The sequence below is a fragment of the Eupeodes corollae genome, chromosome 2, assembly GCF_945859685.1.
Source record: "Eupeodes corollae chromosome 2, idEupCoro1.1, whole genome shotgun sequence".
Taxonomy (NCBI): Eukaryota; Metazoa; Arthropoda; class Insecta; order Diptera; family Syrphidae; genus Eupeodes; species Eupeodes corollae.
In genome coordinates, this window is record NC_079148.1 from 123785267 (window position 1) to 123807670 (window position 22404).

At 35.6% G+C, this 22404-nt stretch overlaps 3 protein-coding genes across 3 annotated transcripts in view; 2 read left to right on the plus strand and 1 right to left on the minus strand.

Annotated features, from left to right (window-relative positions):
• Nucleotides 1-22404, plus strand: part of LOC129946277 (calcium-binding protein E63-1) — a 435397-nt gene that overhangs the window by 221931 nt on the left and 191062 nt on the right. The window lies entirely within an intron of this gene.
• Nucleotides 7055-8227, minus strand: LOC129946273 (uncharacterized protein C3orf38 homolog). Its single transcript, XM_056056405.1, has 2 exons — nt 8010-8227; nt 7055-7951 (listed from the first exon to the last, which is right to left on the minus strand). The coding sequence occupies exons 1-2, from the start codon at nt 8137-8139 to the stop codon at nt 7179-7181; spliced, it is 903 nt and encodes a 300-aa protein (XP_055912380.1). The 5' UTR covers nt 8140-8227; the 3' UTR covers nt 7055-7178.
• On the plus strand, nt 9515-12787 carry LOC129946270 (AFG3-like protein 2). Its single transcript, XM_056056402.1, has 4 exons — nt 9515-9939; nt 10050-10489; nt 10556-10954; nt 11024-12787. The coding sequence occupies exons 1-4, from the start codon at nt 9853-9855 to the stop codon at nt 12498-12500; spliced, it is 2403 nt and encodes an 800-aa protein (XP_055912377.1). The 5' UTR covers nt 9515-9852; the 3' UTR covers nt 12501-12787.

The following is a 22404-nucleotide window of genomic DNA, read 5'->3' on the forward strand; positions in this document are numbered from 1 at the left end:
AATTGTATTTGTTCTATGCGGCGGATGTCACGCATCGTCGACAACATGTTTATTACTGACCACTTCCAATACCTCCGCACACCCCGCATCCGCGAAAACGACATACTATGATGCTGACGTCTACTACGCGACAATCGTTTTTATAGTTAAACAAAACAAAATATTAGTAAAATTAAGCACTAATATAATTAAAGTAGAGTAAAAGGAACCTTTTTGACAAAAAAAATCTCAGCATAGATTAAGCGCTCAGGTCAAACCATGCCGTAGTCAAAGTGTTAAAGGGATCTTATTGCGAAAAACAATCTTATTAAGAAACGCCCATATTATTGAGTTTCTAGAAACTAGTTAACTTCCCACAGAAAATGAATAACATAAAAACTTAATTTTAATGACTTTAAAAACATAACAGTACATATCGCACATTAATCCAATAATGAGCTTCATCGCTGAATACGATTTGACGAACAAAGTGGTCTATATGTTTTCGAAATAAATTTATACGCTTTGTAAACGTTTCTTTGTTGTAAGTTTTTACAGAGCGATATGCCAAAATATACTAAAAGAAATAAAAACACTTCATTAGTATGACAGCTACTCCTATCTAAAGTTTTATACCTCTAAATATGTATATTTGATACATTTTCGAATTCACTGCCCCCAAACAAAATTATTTGCCATCACATCCTTGGCCAGGAAGAGTGAAAATATCAACAAAAAAATTATAATAAAATTATACAATTAAATAAGTTACATATACAGTATTGGAAAAAATAATAGAAACAAGTGTTTTCGATACAAAATAAGAAATCAATTTATAGAAGCAAGTCTTCCTAGTAGAAGTCCATGAAAAGTGGCATTTTTTAACCAAGCTAAACATTATATAAAGACTTCAATTTGTAAAAAAAAAAAAACAATTACACCGTTCATACTGGAATAACGTTTTGTGGTCGGATGAAACGAAGAACAATTTGTTTACTTCCGATTTAAAAATGTGCATGAGAAGGCCAAAAACAAAAAGTTTAACTCAATACAAGAAGAAGAATCGACATCTCAATCCCGCGTCCTAAACCCAATTGAGCACTTATGTGGCATCCTAAAGCGAAGGATAAAACCAAAAAGACTAGTTGTGGTCGAAAATCCAAAGTGAATGGTACTCCATACCCGTAGAGACATGTGCCGAATTTGTGAAGTCGATTGCACAAAAAAGGAGAAAATTCTCATGAGAGAATAGACGTGTTAAATAGTACTGTCCGCCAAAAGAGCTTTATTTATACGCATATTTTGTATCACTATATATAAAAGTCCAAGAGTGTGTGCGGAACACGATCTACTGCATTGAAACCGACGAATTTGTTCAGAAATCAAAGTGAGCTTGGCAAACGCGCCTCCTTTTTCTCTGTACATTAACTCCATCAGTTCGTATTTGTTTTATTCTCTCTCTTTTGAATAATGTCTGGTGTTAAGACTCGCGCCTCTGATAGAGAGAATTCTAAAACTTTCACCCCTGCAACCTCCAAAAAATAGAGAAAACAAAAAAATCTAATCCCACAACGAAAATATCCTCTCCCGCAATAGTAAAGCAAAATCTAATCAAATTAAAATCAACTCCATCAAAGACCTAACCAACAATGCAACAACCTCTGCCAACATCACTCCCAATATGTTGCCATTTATACCACGCCGCGCCGCCCTCCACTAAAGAGAGCGAATCTATGTCACCTACGTTTTCAGTCTCACGATCTGAAATGGACACCCTGATAAAAGACCAATCAACCGATATCGTCAATAGATTGTCACAAGAGATTAAAGATCTACAATGGTTTACTAGAAGGATTAAAGACCTTATAAATAATTTTCCAGCTGCAATGAATATAAATGAGCTAAAAAGTAAATTTGCTTCTATACCTTAAGTAACTCCAAGAGATCATGTATCTCTCAAAACGATACCACCGAATTCTACAGAGACAGACACTTTGTTTAGTTTCGATTGTGTGAACGCTTTGACATATTTGAAAGTTATATAAGTATAAAGTCCAATGCCACTGATGCTGATGATTTGAATCCAATACAATCCTTACCTTTGGCATTTTCCTGCATCAATTGAAAAACGCAAAAATAATTCCTATCCCCGAAAACTCGCTTGTAACGAATTTAGACCGATTTCAATACTTCATTTTCTATATAAAGTATGTGAAAGGATAATGCAAAAACAATTAAGCAGCTTCATCAGCCGCAACAACCTTTAAGTCGATGCTCAATCGGGTTTTCGTTTACATCATAGCTGTATTACGACACTAACTAAAATAATCGAAGACAAAAGGACTGAACTTGATATTAACAAAGTAACTTTTTTAGTCCTACTAGACTTTTCAAAAGCATTCGACATTTTGAATCACTCGATACTTCTGAATAAACTGCGTCACAAATTCAACATATCTTCAAAAGCTTTAAAACTGTTTTCTTCCTTTTTGAATGAAAGAAAGCAAGCAAATCTCTTCGACTATCTTCCGATTCAACAAGGAGTTCCCCAAGGATCAATTTTATCCCCCCTTCTAAATATTTTCATTTTATGTGAATGAAATCGGTTTCATTATAAATGTGGTATCAAAACATTTGTAAGCCGATGACATTCAAATTTACAAATGCTGTCCTTTGAGTTTAATTGAAGACTGCGTTTTCACCCTGAATTAAGAACTAGAAAAGATATCTTACTGGGCGTCTTGCAATGGGTTAGAATTAGATCTAACATACTTTCCTTCCATAATTTTAAGCGAGAACTCATTAGAATTCGTAAATTCTAGTTAAAATCGAGGTGTAATCTTCAATAGAACATTGACCTGGAATGATCACATCAACCAATTGATAGGTTAAACCTATGGAACGCTTAGAAAGCTGTGGACCGCCCAAAACATCACTCCATTTAAAACCAGACTAATGCTAGCAAGGACCCTAGTTATACCTGTTCTCACTCATGGATACGAAATTTTTTACAACTGCGATTCCATCAGCAAAAATAAACTAAGCATAGCCTTTAACATAGTATCATTCGATACATCTTTGGGTTAAGAAGGTACGACCATGTTTCACATTTGCAAGAGAATTTTACTTAATATGCCTTTAAATGACTTCATGTAGCTTCGAATATTGAAACTGTTTTTTAAAATCTTGAAAACACGTTAAACAGCCAATCTTTTTGTGAAAAAATCAGAATGTTAGATATCTGTTATCTGTGTAAGCTTTATAAATAAATAAAGTGAAACTAATTGGGCAAACGGTGGAGCAGTTATTAATACTGAGGGTGCCACTACAAAATACTCAAAGACTTTAAAATACTTTTACCGTTAAGTTACTTTCTCGCTACAAGAAGACCATTCTAATTTTTATTTCTATTATTTTTTCCGGAATGAAACAACACAATAATCACTTATATACTTTTTATCATTATTCCCTATTATTATATAATATAATTATTAAGAATCTATTTGAATAGTTTTTATAATCCTACTCTTCACAAATACCTTTTATTGTGTAATAAGAATGATTATTTTTCCATCACTGTATATGATATATTTGATTTATTGAAGAAACATTTATTTACACAACTGAACCATTTTGTTGAACAACAAAAGAAAATACCAGCCGCAGAGACATTTTTAAAAAATTCAAGTTTAATACTATTTATTTTTCTTTGCGGTTTAATAATAAAATCTTAAAACGCATTTATAATTAAACGAATTACGATCATTTTATAACAACTTAGTTTTTTGTTTGCAGATCTGCATTCAATTTGAAATGCTTTGCGTTAAATTATTTGTATTTAGAAAATCCTAACAAATATAGAAATATCCCTATATTATTTATATACAATATTTTTTTAATTATTACCCGGCACCTAGAAACTAATATGCGTTGAAAGGTTAATTGTACATAAATACATTTTTGTTTGTTCATTAATAAAGAACTCTATAATTAAGAGTCTAAGTAATGTGACGCTAAATTAAATGTGTTCCTCGCTTTTTAAAATATTACGATTTAACACTTGAAAAGATAGAGTGTCTAAATAAATGATTAACGATATTTAATGGTTAGAACAAACACACAGCTTAAACTCTGTAAGTGCGTTCAAAGTCCCCCAAAATCCCCTCATTTGCTTTTTTCACATACAGTGGCGAGCAAAACTGGTCGGATGTTTGTAAAACCTAAGTTCATATTGTTGTTAAGCTTGTAATAGTTACTCAATTTGCTTCTAGTTTTCAATTATTAATTATTTATTTATTACTCTCATCATTGAATAACATAAAATGTTATAAAACAAACATACACATAGAAAAAACAAAAAATGCGTCGAGTTTTTCACGCAATACTCAGAAAAAATCGTTATCTTTATGAAAGTTGCCAAGAGCTAATTGCGTTTCTCTCATTATTTCATCATTATAAATTAATACGGAGAAGAGTTAACATTGTTACACCCAAAAATTGTAAAACTGTTGTTCAATTAGTGCAAAATAAAGAAAATCACTAAAGATTTGAAAAACCGAATTGTGGTACTACTGAAAAAAAGGAAAGTACTCGAAAAAAAAGCTGAAAAGACTGGCGTTGGAAAATCAACAGTTATAGCAGTACGAAAAAGAAATAATTTGGAGTCTCCGGGTGATTTTAGAGGGCGACCAATAATTCTGAGGGATAGTGACGCTCGTGGAATGGAACGGATGCTTCCTAAAAGCTCCAAGCTAACACCTAAAGAAGCTTCACTGTCATAAAAAAATGAACAAGCGAATGGACAGACAAAAGAACATTGAAAAAAAGGGTTAATCGCGTCTGTAATGCAGAAAAAATCTGCGCTTTCTAAGAATTAGCTCTATTACAGTTTTGTAAAGAACACTAAAACTGGTATGTTGAAGACTGGGAACGTATTATATTGTCTGATGAAATGAAGATCAATAGTTTTTTCGGATAAATAAAAATAAATAAATAAATTGGGTGGCGCAACAGTCCATGAAGAACCAGGGCCTAGTGACTTACAACTCTCAACCATTCCTGTGTGCGAGTAATGTTGTCAGGAATGGAGGGGACCTACAGTTTATATGCCGATTCCGAACGGCTAATTTGAGAGAGCACTTTTTCATGACAAGAGTTACTCTTGGAGAATTTGTCAATTCCTCGCAAGAGGCAATACCCGTGAAAAGGCTTTAGATGGCATAGGCAGGGATCGAACCCAAGACCTCTGGCATGACAGTCCAACGCACTAACCATCATGCCACGGGTACTAGTTTTTTCGGATGGTAAGTCTTATTATTGACACTATGAAACATGGCGGTAATACAATGGCGTGGACTTGTTTCACTTGATGGCACGTCGGTCTTATCCATAAAATAGAAGCAGTAATGAAGAAGGAAGACTACCTAAATATTTTGCAAACATATTTGCCTGAAATTGTTGACCAGTGTGCATATCCAATTTAGGAAATTTTATACCAACAAGATAGAAGACCCCAAGCATACCTTAAAAATAGTGAAAGAGTGGCTTGAAAACCAACTATTTAAAACACTAAAATGGCCTACATAAAGCCCAGATCTCAATCCAATTGAGAATTTGTGGGCAATTGTTAAAAGAACTTTGTGTCAGCACGATTCGCCTCCGAATAATTTGGACCAATATACTAAACACAATAATAAAAAAATTTGTGGAAAGTATGCCAAGAAGAGTGAAGTGTTTTAAAAAGAAAGGGTATCTGGTCCAAGTTCCAAAGTTTTGTTTTAAATCGTTGTTTTTTGTATGTTGAGTCTTACGTGCAAAACTGGACGCACTGTTTGTTTTTTTCTAAGAAATTTCTGTTTTTATGTCTGTTTTATTTCCTTTTATGTTATTCAATGATGAGAGTAATAAATAAAGAATTAATAATTAAAAACCGGAAGCAAATTGAGTAATTTTTACAAGTTTAAAAGCAATATGATCTTAGGTTTGACAAACATTCGACCAGTTTTGCTCGCCACTGTACTTATTCATTCATAAATAAATATTTATTTTCGTACACATTTTTAGTTAATGCGACCAATATGTTTGTTTAATTTGTCATATTAAATAGGAGTCTAAAAAAAAAAGCAATCGATATGTTGGTACTAATAGATCGGATCGGCGTTATAACTTTTTAGGGTTAAATGACGAAATGGTCGGTCTTTCAAAAAAAAATAACACTATTTTTTTAAACACAAAATAAGATTTTTTCTAAGTATGCTGCTGTAATGGAACTGTCAGGATGGTATTTCTGCCTATTTGCCTTAACAAACCATTCTTTAAAATAAATAGGTATATTGTTTTAGTATAGTCTAGGAGCCATCGACAAAAAAGCCTAGTCATTCGCGTACACTACTAAACCACGCAAAATGATGGACCTTGGAGTGTATAACAGATCTGACGAACACTGTTAAAATTCGACTCAAATGTGAGACAAATTTGGACCTAGTCCAAACAAAACCTCGCAAAACATTTATCCTGCAACATTTTTTAATACAAAACGGTAGACCGATATTTCTTGACGAAACACTTGGCAAAAGTCCTTACAGTTTTGACTAACATTGAATCAAAAAATATAAGAAACAAGTTTGTTTCTTAAAATTTATTTATTTTATTTAACTTACAAAGTTCTTTCGATTAAGTATTTAATCCAAATATGATTGCGAAACATTTTTAGACAACATTTTGTTAAGTATACTTAATTAAGTATTACCTAAAAACGAAACGAGGAAATATCAAAAATCTATGCAGAACTACTTTAAGTGTTGACACAAAGAAATTGCTGTTTCTAGGAACAAAATATCTTCTTTTTTTTTCATTGATCCATCTTACGAAAAAGACCGCTACATCTTTAGTTTTGGTTTAATAACAATAATTCATTCCAATTTGTAACTAATTAGCGTTGGTTTTGGATGTATCTATATCCAATTATGGAACTTTTTAAAAACTAGTTTTCTCTAAATGCAATAGCTTAGCTTAGTCTAACAAATGCCACAAAGAGAGTACATAGTTTTACGGAAATGAAATAACCAATGATTAGTCATGTTTTACATTAACTTAATAAACTACTAACTTTATTAACAACAAAATAAAAAAAAATACAACAACTGAAAAGTTTTTGTTACAAATTTCATAGATTAAGTCTCAATTATCCATACATTCTATTAGGATATATCTCCTTGTGGTGCGGGTAATGCAAGTGATGCCTTCAACGTATCGCTTTCGCTTAATATAGGTTCCTTTGGAGCTCCCTGAGATCGAAGCAGACTTTGTATAGTTTTTATTTTCCAATTGTTTAAAGCAAACGGATCCCGCATCAGTCCAAATGATGTCTCGAAAACTCCAACACAATTATCCTGAGTGTGCAGCGTTCCACAGACTAGAACAATAACGAGGCCATGTACATCCATTCGTCCTTGAACACCATCGTGTGAGAGATTCGGATTGAAAAAGAAATTAAATTGATGCTTGCATCCAAATAGAGTTTCTATGACTTGGTCCGCACTGTCACATTGTTGGTCGTTCACGCAATCGTTGGCTGCTATCCGCAGAAGGAGCCGGGAATCCCTCCAAAAATCCTCGACTTTCAAGTTGTTTGCATTGTAGTTCTGGAAGAACCACTCGGCAAACTTTCGCGCCAAGAGATTTATCGGTAGCTGGGTTTCCTCGAGTTGGGTAGTGTTTGGCTGGGAAATTAGTTCATTCGTTGAAGGTTTGTTTTCAGCGACGGAATTATTCTGACTACTGTTTCGTATCGAAGGTCCTCCCCGATCCCAGTATTCAATGATTTTGTTGATTAGAATGGGTTTTGTGAAGTCTATTGTAACAGGTATCTGGTTGCTATGAACATATTTGAAGAGCACTTCTTTAGTAATTGCGCGTTTGCTTAACAATGCCTGGGTATTGGACATATGTGTAAAGATGATCTTAAGAGCCTCTGGAAACCAACAAACAATAAGAAAAAAAGCTTAAATTATATATATTTGGAGATTTACCTTCGTTGGAAGTAACATCGATGACATTTTTTATTAAACTCTTCGCTAGTTGCAAAAGAATTAAAGAATTCGATTCCTGAAGCAGTAGATCGGCAATTCCTTTTTGATGTAATTCTCCTTCAATTGGCATTATTGTTTTAAACAATTAAATTGCATTGTTTTATTTTAAAGAAGATTAAAAAACTTGTTATTGGAGGTCTTTTGGCAAATCTATATAAATAAACAAATATGGCGAAACGTCATTGAATCAGCTGTCGCTACAGGGTGTGCTGAAAATCTTAAACCATGTGCATACTTTAATTTCTTGGGCCCTATGGCCGCAAAAAAAGTAAATTTAAGTTTGAAAATGCTTATGAAGATGTCTAAATGGTTTATATTTTTATTTTTCAAAATAACGATTATGATCATAACTAGTAGAAAATTGTATAATTTTATTTATAATACACGTTATACTCTTTTATAGAAATGTTAAACAGAAAACAAGATCTCACCAATAGCTTTAAACGATCGTTTAAAAATATAGATTTTTTCAGTAAAAAATAACATTTTAATATCAAAATAATGAGTATAGTTTTTAAAAGAAGTGGATATTTATTGCATTGTAAAGATAAATAAACAGCCTCCATAAACATACTTTCAACACTATATTTGCAGTTGTACCTATATGCGCGAAAACTTCAAAACATAAGATTTTGAATCGATCGTGGAAATTTGACTTTGAAGTCAAGAAATAATGTGATCAGGAAACTTTCACTTACATTTTGTGATCGTATGAGTGGTACGTAGCGCTATTTAAGCTTGTATACTTAAATTTAAAGTAATGGCCTCATTTTTACTCATCAAATATCAAAAGATAACAACTTTCGAAACGAAAATTTCTTAAAAACCAAGATTATCAAAATAAGATCACTTATTTTACTTACTTATTTAAGGTGGCGCTACAGTCTTGTGTCAACTAGGGCCTCACCCAACAAACTTCTCCATCTAGGCCGGAGCATTGGTGTACATGCGCTCTACGTGACCCAGCCATCTTAGTCGTTGGACTTTTACCCTTCTGGCTAAGTCTACGTCGCTGTACAGCCCGTATAGTTCGTCGTTCTATCGCCTCCTCCATTCGATGCATACGTTACCGTAGATCACACGAAGAACTTTCTTCTCGAAGCGAACAAAATATTGTTTTCTATTACTTAAAGGTGTTTTCTCGCGTTAATATTTAAAACATGTTCTATTGATACCCCAACCTAACTGTAAAAAAAAACAGAAGGAAATTCGTTCTGCGGTAATGGAAAGTCGCCCCAATTTTATTAATCAAAAATGACAGATGTTATTTTTTTTTTCTTCCCTGCAGACATCAATTCAAGTTGTTTATTAATAAATAAGTGCTAGTGCTGAACATCACCATTTACTCCTGACCGTTGAACGCTTTCAAACGATTCTCGTCAACCACTTTCGCCAACATCAGAAAGAAAACAAATCAAAACTGTCACACCGTTGATTTTGACATTTCACAAAGAACCGCTGTCATTCGAGCAAAGGAGAAAAATTTCATTTCACAACTAGTGCAAATATTTTTTCATTCAAAATAAAACACCAAAATACAAAGTGTCTCGCCCTAATTATAGCATTGAATCAACATAAATTATTCCAAAAATAAGTCGCAATCAAACGCATTAAGCTGAAATGCAAGTTTTACATTCAAATCAATAAATAAAACTCGATTCAAACCATCAGTGTCGGAAGTGAAGCTAGAAAGAATAAGAAAAATTACTCCATTGGCTTTTTTTTTGTATTAAAAAGGAATATTTATTAAAATTTTAAGTAATCTAGGGAATTTCATAACATCATGGCTCATCGAATGTTGCAGTCAGCGAAAGTAATTGAACGCTGCCTGCGTAGTTCCTACCAAACAGGCAACATCAGTGCACACGAGGTAAGTGATTTTGATCGAGATCAGTCGCTTTAGCTTTCGACTTTGCCGTCAGCGATGATGCAACAACTATTTTGAAATTTTGTAAATATTGTTTTTCGTTGGTTTTGCAGCTAAGGAAGTTTTCTAGAGCCTCTAGTTCTCTTGCAGAGAATCCACTTTTCCAAAGAATTCTATCGGCAGTCCGATTATTCAGTGAGAAGCCTCCTAAGGGCTTCGAAAAGTACTTCAAACCTGGCGGCGCTTCAGCTGCAGCCGGCAAAGAGGCCGAAGCGGCAAAGAAAACTGGCGATGCGCCTCCCAAACGATCACAGAGCAGTAATATAGATAAAACTCCCAGCAATGACTGGAACTTTGGAATGTTCTCGAATACAAAGAGTTCTGGAGGCAACAAAGGAGGCAGTGGTGGCTCGGGGAGGCCGATTGGTGGCGAAGGAGGCGATAAGGAAAAGTGGATTTTTGGCGGAGCGATAGGCGCTGTGGCTTTTATCTCGCTGATCGCATTCATGGAAATGGGCTATAAGGAAGTCGCTTGGAAGGAATTTGTCAACAGGTTTTATTACTTTTTGATAAAAATACATATTTTCAATTTAACCTTTCTTTTTTTTCATCATTTTAGTTACCTGAATCGAGGAATCGTTGAGAAACTCGAAGTTGTGAACAAGAAATGGGTTCGAGTGCGACTGATGCCAGGAAGCTCTCACGATTCCAATGGAATCCTTTGGTTCAACATCGGAAGTGTTGATTCATTCGAGAGGAATCTCGAAAATGCCCAAGTTGAGCAAGGTGTAGAGCCAGTAAATTTCGTTCCTGTGATATATAGGACTGAGGTAGAGGCTTCCAGTTTAACTGGACTACTGCCAACTTTGTTAATCATCGGATTCTTGGTCTTTATGATGAGGCGATCAGCAGAGATGATGGGCGGACGAGGTGGTCGTAAGGGAGGCGGACTCTTTGGAGGAGTAATGCAGTCGACAGCAAAATTAATTAACTCCAATGAAATTGGAGTTCGATTCAAGTGAGTCGGACTTTTCTGCCTTTCTTTTTAAAAGGCCATTTTTTTAAACATCTGTTTTTCCTTTTCCAGAGACGTTGCTGGCTGTGAAGAGGCCAAAATCGAAATTATGGAATTTGTAAATTTCCTAAAGAACCCACAACAATACATCGACTTGGGAGCAAAAATCCCAAAAGGCGCCATGTTAACTGGACCACCCGGAACAGGTAAAACTCTGCTGGCGAAGGCGACTGCCGGCGAAGCAAATGTCCCATTCATCACAGTTTCTGGTTCGGAGTTTTTGGAAATGTTTGTCGGTGTTGGTCCATCGCGTGTGCGCGATATGTTCGCCATGGCTCGAAAACAAGCTCCATGCATTCTTTTCATCGACGAAATCGATGCTGTTGGACGAAAACGTGGTGGCAAGAGTTTCGGAGGACATTCCGAGCAGGAAAACACATTGAATCAGTTGTTGGTGGAAATGGATGGTTTTAATACCACAACGAATGTTGTTGTCCTAGCGGCTACCAATCGTGTCGATATCCTCGATAAGGCTCTGCTGCGTCCAGGACGATTTGATAGACAAATTTTCGTTCCTGCTCCAGACATCAAGGGCAGAGCCAGTATCTTTAAAGTACATTTAGGTCCGCTTAAGAGTAATTTAGACAAAAACGATTTGGCCAGAAAAATGGCAGCCCTGACACCAGGTTTCACTGGAGCCGATATTGCCAACGTGTGCAATGAAGCAGCTCTAATTGCCGCTCGAGACTCAAACGACTCGATTATCCAGAAGCACTTTGAACAGGCCATTGAGCGTGTAATTGCTGGCATGGAGAAGAAAACAAATGTTCTGGCGCCAGAGGAGAAGAAGACAGTAGCCCACCATGAGGCGGGACACGCTGTGGCCGGATGGTTCCTCGAACACGCTGACCCTCTTCTCAAAGTTTCCATCATCCCTCGAGGTAAGGGTCTGGGATATGCGCAATACCTTCCTAAGGACCAGTATTTGCTGTCAAAGGAACAGCTGTTCGATCGAATGTGCATGACCCTGGGAGGACGTGTGGCTGAGGAGTTATTCTTCCAGCGAATCACCACAGGTGCCCAAGACGATCTCAAAAAAGTCACCGACAGTGCATACGCCCAAACAGTTCGATACGGTATGAACGAAAAAGTGGGCAACGTTTGTTTCGATAGCAGTCAGCCTGGAGATCCAGTCTTTACGAAGCCTTATTCCGAGGAAACAGCACAGCTCATTGACACCGAAGTGCGAGCTCTCATCAAGAGTGCCCACGTCCGCACCACCGAATTACTAACAAAGCACAAGGCAAACGTGGCCAAGGTAGCCGAACGCCTACTCAAGAACGAAGTACTCAGTCGTGATGACATGATCGAATTACTCGGACCCAGACCATTCAAAGAAAAATCAACCTACGAAGAATTCGTCGAGGGAACTGGTTCATTCGAAGAGGATACAAGCTTGCCTGAGGGTCTCAAGGACTGGAACAAAGAAAAAGATTCTACAACTCCACCACCAACTGGCGAAACGCCACCAAAATCAGTTACAGCGTAAAATGGACAACCATTGTTTTTGTTCCCGTCCTGCGAGAGGATTATAACGCTTAGAGCTTGTTTTTGTAAAATAATATTGTGTGGTGCCTTGCAGAAAAAACAAAAATTATTTACTTTGCGGGGTGACATTGTTGTTGTTTCTTTATTTTTATTTTTTATTTTATCACATTGAATTGAAAGGAAAAAAAAACACTTGTTACCAAAAGAAATCTGAAAGGAGTTACAAGAAATAAACGAGAAAAAAAATAGTAAAAACTAAATTAAAAAAATAAATTAATTTACATAAAATTTAAGTGTTTTATTTTTGTTTAAATGTGTGTTAGGACCGATCTAGACAATTCTAGAAAATCTTAACATGACTAAGTGTTGTCGACAGCGAAATTTATTGAACGTTGCCTGTGCGGTTCATAACAACAGGAAACATCCGTGTGCACGAATTAAGTGATTTTTATTAAAATCTATTCGTTGTTTTGGCTTGAAATTTGGTAAATATTGTTTTTCTTTCGTTCTGTTCCTAAGGAAGTTTCCTAAGGATTTTATTTTTCTCGATTAGAATTCAGTCCGATTATTCAACGCGAAACCCCAAAAGTACTTCAAACTTGATGGAGCTTCAACTCCACCTATCTGTCACTCACAAAAGTTAAGCAGGACTAGCAGCCATAAATCTCCCAACTATGAATGTAACTTCGACATTTTCTCGAAAACAAAGACTTGTTGGCAAAAAAGGGCGATATGCAGCCTTATGGGGAATTCCTTGGTAAATATTTTTCCCTTCCCGGGTACAAGTTCCTAGTATCGGGAACTGCCCACGTAAAACTTTTTCCTTGGGAACAAATTTTGCCGAAATGGAAATAATAAATTAATTTTCGAACATAGTTTTGGAATGATTTGACAGTCGGTTCTTAGTGAAAAAAATCGTTTGTCCCCAAATACACGTTGACTCATGACTCACGACTCACTTCTGACTTTCCTTATAAATTTGTATTCGGTGAGACAAGCGCTATTACACGTTGACTCGTTCCTCATGCCTCAAATTTGAAAATTATTGTTTGTTTTGTTTTGTTTTGAATACTCCTTTGGCTTTAATTTTTCGATAGTTTTTTTGAAGTTGAGTACAATTTATAAAACAAAATAAAAAGGATTTTGGAAATGGATTCCGAAAATTATTTATTATTTTAATGTTAACATTTGGCTTTGTAGGTTACATTGAATCCACAATGGACTGTAAAGAATCGCATCTCTTAACCCTATATTGATCCTTGTGACAAGGACTATAGAGATCAGGGTGCATTTCAAAAAATGTTATTAGATCCAATGTGATTCCCGTGTCCAAATTCCTGGAGACATTTTCAAATTCAAATATCGTCAGTGAAAACAGAAAAGTGTGTAACTCCAAATATCCCGAAAATAACATTTTGATGCCATCTGTTAGCTTAAGCCGGAAACTACAATTCCTCAAAGCGGGAATCCCCATTTTGTTCACATTAACCATTGAAATTTTTAGTTTTTTTTGCTCTCCTGTAAAATTTGCTAAAATGGAGTTACACACTTATCTGGTTTTCAAATAAATTCGATATTGTTTATGCCTGAATCACAACACGCTTCAGCTTCGGCTTCACCTGACGATTACGAGTTCAGCCATAGGAATTCAATGCATGCTATCACAATGAAGTTTCGACCTCACGTTTCGTTTGACAATCGTAAGGAAAAGAACGTAACGTGACTCCAAACGGAGGCTCTAGTTCAATTATCTGAACATTTGCTTTGCCTGACAGCTCAACAGCTGTAAAAAAATGTCAACAAACAAAATATTTGGTCTTTGGAGGGATAAAATAATAGAAATTTCATTTAAAGCAACCTCGAAGCAGGCCCACCGTATCGCAGACGAAGCCGAATCTGAAGCAATTATCCAAGCACCAAGAAAATCGAATGAAAACAAATACTTAAAATTTGCTCAAGACTTACGGAAATTTTGTTTGCATCTCATTTTTTCACATCTGCTTTCTTTTTCGTACTCATTTGACTCGTGACTCGTGAGTCATCGACTTGCCGTCCTAGACCTAATCCTTAATTAAAAATGCTGGCTCAATCTTCTTTTTCAAAAAGTCTTGGGTTTTTTTGAGCCCACAATTTGCCCCGTATTTATCAAAACTGAAATGAGTGACGAAGAATATAGAGGCGAATAAAATTAAACTTTTACGAAGAACGTATTTTTTTTATCAAGCTATACCTTAAATTATTGTTTTTTTTTTTTAAAGAAAATATCATGGTTATCAACTTGTCACCTACTTTTTTCCATTCAGAAATAGATGTTGTTGGTGGGCCCAAGCTGTCAAGTTCTTTTTCTACTTCTTTCCAAAATTTTGAATATCTTCCTTAGACCGATTTGTTGTGAAATCATTAGCCTCGTTTTTTTTTCATAAAACTGATTTAAATTTGAACTTGGTGAGTATTTGTTGAATTCGGCTTTAAAAAGATAAATTTTCATTATTATTTAGTTGAGAATTGCTTAATTTGTTTTCTTCGCTTTCAATTCCGACAACTAAATAACGGGGAAGTATTCAGACAGAAAAAACACAAGATCTTCCTATGAAATAAGAGAAGAAATAAGGGGTCCATTTTCCATAGGATTTTTCCCCAATTTCGAAAAGTTCCCGATACCAATTTTCCGAATATGGGAACAAATCCATGGGAAAAGAAGTTAACGATAACCCAAATGGTGTCTCGGGGCTGCTATTTTTTGGTGAAAAAAAACGAAATATTAGTTTAAGTTTTAGGGAGTGATACATCAGCATTTACAGACAAGCATCTTTCTGCGATTTCTATTGATCAGTTATGCTACCTAAAAAACTATCAGGATTTGGAAGGTTTAGGGTAGAGGGAAACTAAGTGGTTAATTAGGTCTCCCTAAACAACCCATACTTTCGTGAGAATTGTATTTTATTAGTGAAGGTGAGACTTCGCATGTGTCGTCAAAAAGTATTTTCTTTCTACTTTTCGAAAACAGCCTCCCACCATCTCCTCATCTTCAATTTCTCAACTTAAATCAAATAATCCCATACCTTTTTTTGCATGTGTTGTACTTATTAAGAAGTGACTCATCAGGATAACAAACAACAGTGATAGTTGAGGCCCTCTTAGTTTTAGAAGGTCCTTTTTTGTCATTTGAAACATTCGGGCACAGATTTCTCGAAAACTTAACAACCCAACTCAAAGATCTCAACATTCATAAATCCCCTGGTCCGGATGGTATCCCCGCTATTGTTCTGAAGAGGTGTTCTTCCACGCTAGCAAAACCGATGCCTAAGCTTTTCCAATTACCTATTCTTCTGGGCTCGAGTAGTGGGAAAACTGCAATCCTAAAAAAAGCGAATCTTCTTCTCCCGCAAATTATTGATCGATAACAATAACGTCTATTATTTCTTAGGTCATGGAAACGCTGATTAATAATCAGCGTAAGAACTATCTTGAAAAACAGAAGCTTCTTGATGACCAGCAATACGGCTTTCGTAGCAATAGTTCCACTGGTGATCTCATGGTTCGTCCCACTTGATATTTCAAAGGCATTTGATAAAGTCTGGCATCTTTCTCTCTTATCGAAAATGCGTGCTTTTGGTATTGACGGATCTTTTCTTCGTTGGATTAGAAATTTACTTTCGAACCGTTCAATACAAGTTGTTATGAACGGATTCAAGTCTGAAACCCATAAAATAAATGCTGGTGCGCCCCAGAGCTCTGTTCTATCTCCAACACTTTTTCTCATTTTTATTAATAATTTCAATCAAGAAGGAAGAAGAAAGTGATAAGGAAAACGTATTTTTGACGGGGAGATAGGCGCTGAGTTACATCAGTAAGTATTAAAAAAACTCGGAGTTATTTTTTTCGGCCTTTATGATGACAAGGGAAGCATTTTTAGAAAATGTTCTTCTTAAAACCGCGATCCAATCTAACCTGCCCCTTTAACAATTTTAGAATTTCGGGTTTACTATAACTTAAGTAAACTGTCTTATTTATTATGAGTAATTTTGCACTACTTTTTGTGCGATGTTTCAAAATAAGAAAGAAAATAAAAAGTGCGCATACACCATAGTGCACAATTTTGAAACACTCGATTCTATGCAACAGCACCTCAAAGTCACTAAAATTTTGGAACAGAATAAAATCTATGATACCTGTGTCCCAATTAGTTTGAAAAAAAAACAAGCTCTTATTCTGCGGCCTTTTACTTCGTCTCTGGTAGCTCCTTGTGATAGTGCTGCGTTAACAATACGCCATCCGCAAAGCAAAGCTACAAGCTGCACTCGAAATATGAATTCGTGTCAAAGTGTTGTCTGTGTTGCATCTTGCATGGCACGGCATGCATAGCATCATGGAAACAGTCACCGATTTTAAGTTTTGCTTTGTTGCTTCTTTTTCTTCTTCTTTAACTTTCTCGCAGCAACAAAATGCCCTCGAAGAAAACGAAAGCCAAGTGCATCTTGTTTTGCAGTTTTTATTTTTGTTTTTGATGTAGTTTTGAAAACGCTCCAAAAGCTGAATTGTATCTCAGCCCAGTTCTATTCACAAACGAAAAATAGAATGAAAGAAAACAACAACAACAAAAAAAACAACATTGAGAAGTAAAAAGGAAATTTAGTGCAACACTCTTGGATTTCTAGTACGCAAAAGTGCAACATGTGCAATTTTCTTTTCGTTTCAATTGAGCTGACTCAAGAGGTACAAGATGACAACGACAACGGCTTCTATGACGCTGCGGTGACAGTGACGATGAGGACGAATACGACAACAGATGAAATACGGTGATGTGGGCGTAAGAAGGAAAGGCGACTGAGCTTAGGATTAGATGAAGAAGCTCAACAGAACAATGTGTCTTAGAAGTGCCCCAACAATACTAAAGAATAGTATGGGGATATGTGTGTTTCAGCTTGAGGGTTTTTTTTCTTGGTATGGACTTTTTTTTTTTTTATGGACTTCATAAGAAAAGGAGGCCTATATCTGTTTCTTGAACTCACAAAGAGCGATGCAACAACATCTTGGCATACATGCTTCACAAAACTAACTATCAAACCTCACACCATCGTCAACATCACACTCACTTCTTATACATATCACATCAACCCCAAATCCAACCTCCTTCAAACTGAACATCCGCACCAAGGACATTTCTATTGTGTGAGTTATTGTTGCATCTCGTCGTCGTCATCGTCATCGTCGTCCATCGCACTCCCAAAAGGATTGCTGCAGGCTTTTCTTAAAAACAAGCTCCATAGCTGCTAGAATATATGGGCGATCCACTCGAAAGCTGTCTAAGTGACACATTTTGTGTGTGGACAGAAAAAAAAAAGTGTGAAACAAAGCGAAGCTGGAAATCTTTTGCTTGCACGGTGGTGCTTCCATTTGGTGTTGTTGTTTCTTGATATTTTTATCTTTTCCATAAGACATTTAACAAAAGGTTTTATATCTTATCTTCCTATAGGTATACATACATCCTTTTCATCGTATGTGTGGTGTTGAAGAAAGAGAACAGGATACGCAGGAAGAAGAAATTGTTTTGGACTGCTGCTAGACCTCACTTAAGGCGATACATTTTGCCATTCTACCGGTTCCTGGTCATTGTGCTATGTTCCGCAATTTATGCTTCTAGTATAGTTTTTGTTTTCTTGAAAATATGTAGGTGGTGAAATTACATTTGGTGTTATGAAGAGACACATTTAATTTTTTGTAAAATTACGTTACATATATCCTTACATACATACATACATATGTATGTTGAATGCTATACTATAGAAGTTTTATATTTATTGTTGTTTTTAATCGTTTTCTGTCTGTCTGAATACTTTTTATCTGTCTGTTAGTAATTTTAGCCGCAAGCCTTAAACCAGCCACTTGGAGGTTTGGAACAATAAAATAAGAGTTTCACATCGAAATGAGAAATAGTGTCCCGGAAACTCGTCTTAACGTTGTAAAAAAAGTCTCGCAACATCTTGTGTCAGCTTCGTAAGTTATTGAGCTTCGAAAATTACGAATTTCGTAATTACAATATCTTTTTCTATTCATATAATGAACTCTTGGCAAAATTCTCAAGCATACAATTTGCTTTAACTTTTGACTCACAAATTTTTCATGCGCTCAACGGTTTTAGAAATAGAGAGCTGAAACTGTTAAGAGCCTTATGAAGGGGTTATTTGTGGGCACGGGTAGATTTTGGCGCCCGGTCGTAGCCATTTTGTTTTTGTGACATCTGTCAAATCTATCTGTTTATTATTCAGTTGTTTATACCAAATCATCATGGCAAGTTACACGATTGACCAGCACTTTAAAATGATAAAACTTAACTATGAATCTGAGTGTTCGTTAACGCAAACGTTGCGAGCATCGCGCCCATTTTATGGTAAATGGGTTGGCCCTTCACAGTCGACTCTTCAATGTTTGGTGGCCAAATTTAAGACGACCGGTTCAGTAAACAATCAGCCAACACCCACGACACCAACCTACGCTAGGTTCATCATTTTCCGTAATTTTTTGAAAACAACGTTAGTGAGGTGTGCACCGTCAACAGAGCTTCATAACGATGATAACTTATTTCTTAGGGCCAAAATTGAACAATATGGACCTAGACGACATGTGGTTCCATCAGGACAGCGCTACGTGTCACACAGCAAACTCCACGGCATCTACCCGTCCCTATTGAAAAACCCTATATCAGAAAATCAAAACTATTTTCGATGAGTGTAATCTAAAAAGAAGTATGAAGCTCTCTGAAGCCATTTGAACTTGCAGAAAATAATACATCCACAGAAACGGTTTTGCCAGTCACTTTCTTTAAAAAATAAATTTAGAAAACTAAACTTTTACCGATTTAAAAAAGTAAATTTAATCCTTTACCCTTAATAATGGTTTTAAGGAGATGAAAAATATTCATATACGTTATAATAATTAAAAGAACAGTATTTTGCACATTTTTGAACAATGTTTGAGTTTAGAAGAGGTCTGAGCTGAAATGTTCGATGCTTAGCGATTTGGTCCGAAAAATATTCCTTCATTTTTGTTTGCGGAACCAAAACTGTTGCAAAATTTTACGATACCTTCCTGGTATCGAGTAAATCAAGGGCAGTAACAAGTCAAGGGGTATTTTCTAATTCCTTCCTTATAGGTCACAGTAAACTTTCAAATTCGATCTCTTTCAATTCAAATAAATAAAGACATTGATGTCCAAAGATACAGCCACTAGAAAAACAATTAATTTCTTCTGTTTTAAAAAGATTTGTATCAACCGGCTAACTGATGTGAATCTTGTTGTAGGGATATTTTACTTAAAATTTGACAGTCGCGATTTGCACTTAACTTAAACTTAAACTTAAACTTAAACTTAAACTTAAACTTAAACTTAAACTTAAACTTAAACTTAAACTTAAACTTAAACTTAAACTTAAACTTAAACTTAAACTTAAACTTAAACTTAAACTTAAACTTAAACTTAAACTTAAACTTAAACTTAAACTTAAACTTAAACTTAAACTTAAACTTAAACTTAAACTTAAACTTAAACTTAAACTTAAACTTAAACTTAAACTTAAACTTAAACTTAAACTTAAACTTAAACTTAAACTTAAACTTAAACTTAAACTTAAACTTAAACTTAAACTTAAACTTAAACTTAAACTTAAACTTAAACTTAAACTTAAACTTAAACTTAAACTTAAACTTAAACTTAAACTTAAACTTAAACTTAAACTTAAACTTAAACTTAAACTTAAACTTAAACTTAAACTTAAACTTAAACTTAAACTTAAACTTAAACTTAAACTTAAACTTAAACTTAAACTTAAACTTAAACTTAAACTTAAACTTAAACTTAAACTTAAACTTAAACTTAAACTTAAACTTAAACTTAAACTTAAACTTAAACTTAAACTTAAACTTAAACTTAAACTTAAACTTAAACTTAAACTTAAACTTAAACTTAAACTTAAACTTAAACTTAAACTTAAACTTAAACTTAAACTTAAACTTAAACTTAAACTTAAACTTAAACTTAAACTTAAACTTAAACTTAAACTTAAACTTAAACTTAAACTTAAACTTAAACTTAAACTTAAAATTAAACTTAAACTTGAACTTAAACTTAAACTTAAACTTAAACTTAAACTTAAACTTAAACTTAAACTTAAACTTAAACTTAAACTTAAACTTAAACTTAAACTTAAACTTAAACTTAAACTTAAACTTAAACTTAAACTTAAACTTAAACTTAAACTTGACCAAGTCTAGAAACATAAAGTTCAACTTCGGTTTTCAGTATTGAACTACTTTTTTTAAAGTACTCCTTTTACAAGTTGTTTTTAGTCCGAGTTGCTGACTCCGTGATTTCACTAATCACAGAGGTGTACATTCCTGACACCAATAGCACTAAATCATCCGCATAGGCTACCACCTTCACTCCACATTTCTCTAATTTAACGAGAATTGTATCCATGACCAGAAGCCATTGAAGAGGCGAAAGGACACCACCCTGGGGTGTTCCCCAACTCACGTGTTTTGTTGCGATTGTATTGCCTAGAGTGGCTCGAATCTTCCTACCACTGACCATGGAAATAATCCATTCTCGAATGAAGTCTTCTGCACCGAACTTAACGAGCGATTCTTCTATGGATTCTGTAAGGACGTTGTTAAAAGCATCTTCTATGTCTAGGAAGGTGGCAAGATTAAATTCTTTATAATGGATTGTTTGTTCTACAGTACGCACTACCTCATGGAGGCAGTCTCCGTAGATTTGCCCTTAAGATAAGTATGCTGAGAGCTTTCAAGAGCCCCTGAGCATCTCGCCAGAGTCAAAACTAGGGTAGGGGCCCTCACTGTTTGTTATAGTGTATGAAAACACCATCTTAGAGAGCTTGCCCTCGATAGAGTTCCACACGTTCAGCAGACCTTTGCTGTTTGTGGAGGGCTCATCCACAACTGCTTCGTGGAGGTCATCCCTGACAACCTCACTAAGAGTACGCATTTGCGCTGCTCCAGAAGATGGTGCTTTCACTGGCTTTGTCCGGTTGTCAAGCTTGCTGTTTTTCTGAGACGTGCAGATCTCTACCTGAGATCTGTTTCTTATTATTTATCTTGGGCGTCCCTCTCATGAATCACTTCGGTCTCTTCATTTTTGGCAATCTTGGCAAGAATGTGAGAGGTCGTTTTGAAGCGGTTCCTGAGAAGAGCGCCTTCTGATTGTTTTTTTTGGTTCCTCGAGTTGCACTGCTATTCGAGGGTTTCGGTTTTATATACGGTTTAGGAAGTATAGGAGTGCTATGAATAGCACTGCCTATACTTCCTGTGGTTCCTGACAAGTGCTGGAACTACCAGCGCTAAATGAGCTCCCCTTCAAAGTCTCCTGGCTGGATGCCAAGAGTTCATCCTCCAAGTCTGTGGAGGGTTCTACGTTCGTCATGTCTAGTTCGTCCATTTTATAGAAGTTTTTGAATGTTGGTCCTACGAGTAGGTCGGAAAAAAGAGGTCAGCCCCGGCAGAGCCGATATACCGGGGTAAGGCAGAAGATAAGACGGACCCTGCCAAGGCATCCGAATGGGCTCGTTAGCGACTGGTTTGCCCCAGCCTTTCATTCTTCTGCATGGATTATGTAAGACGCTCACACCACCACTGAAATTAAGGACCCCGTATCTATGGTCAAATTGCATTGCTAATGCTTGCTACTATTAAGGAGTAGGAAACTTCAGCAATTCAACCTGACCTTAGCTGATCTCCATCTTGACAACATGGAAGACAACTGTGGTGATCATTAACGCCCGGCACCCACTGGGAGGGTTTGAAACGAGGATTTTTGCCAGGCAATGAGAGGTTTAGATTTGAATTCGTTTTCTACGGATCCAATAAAAAAAACAGTAAGACACTATTTT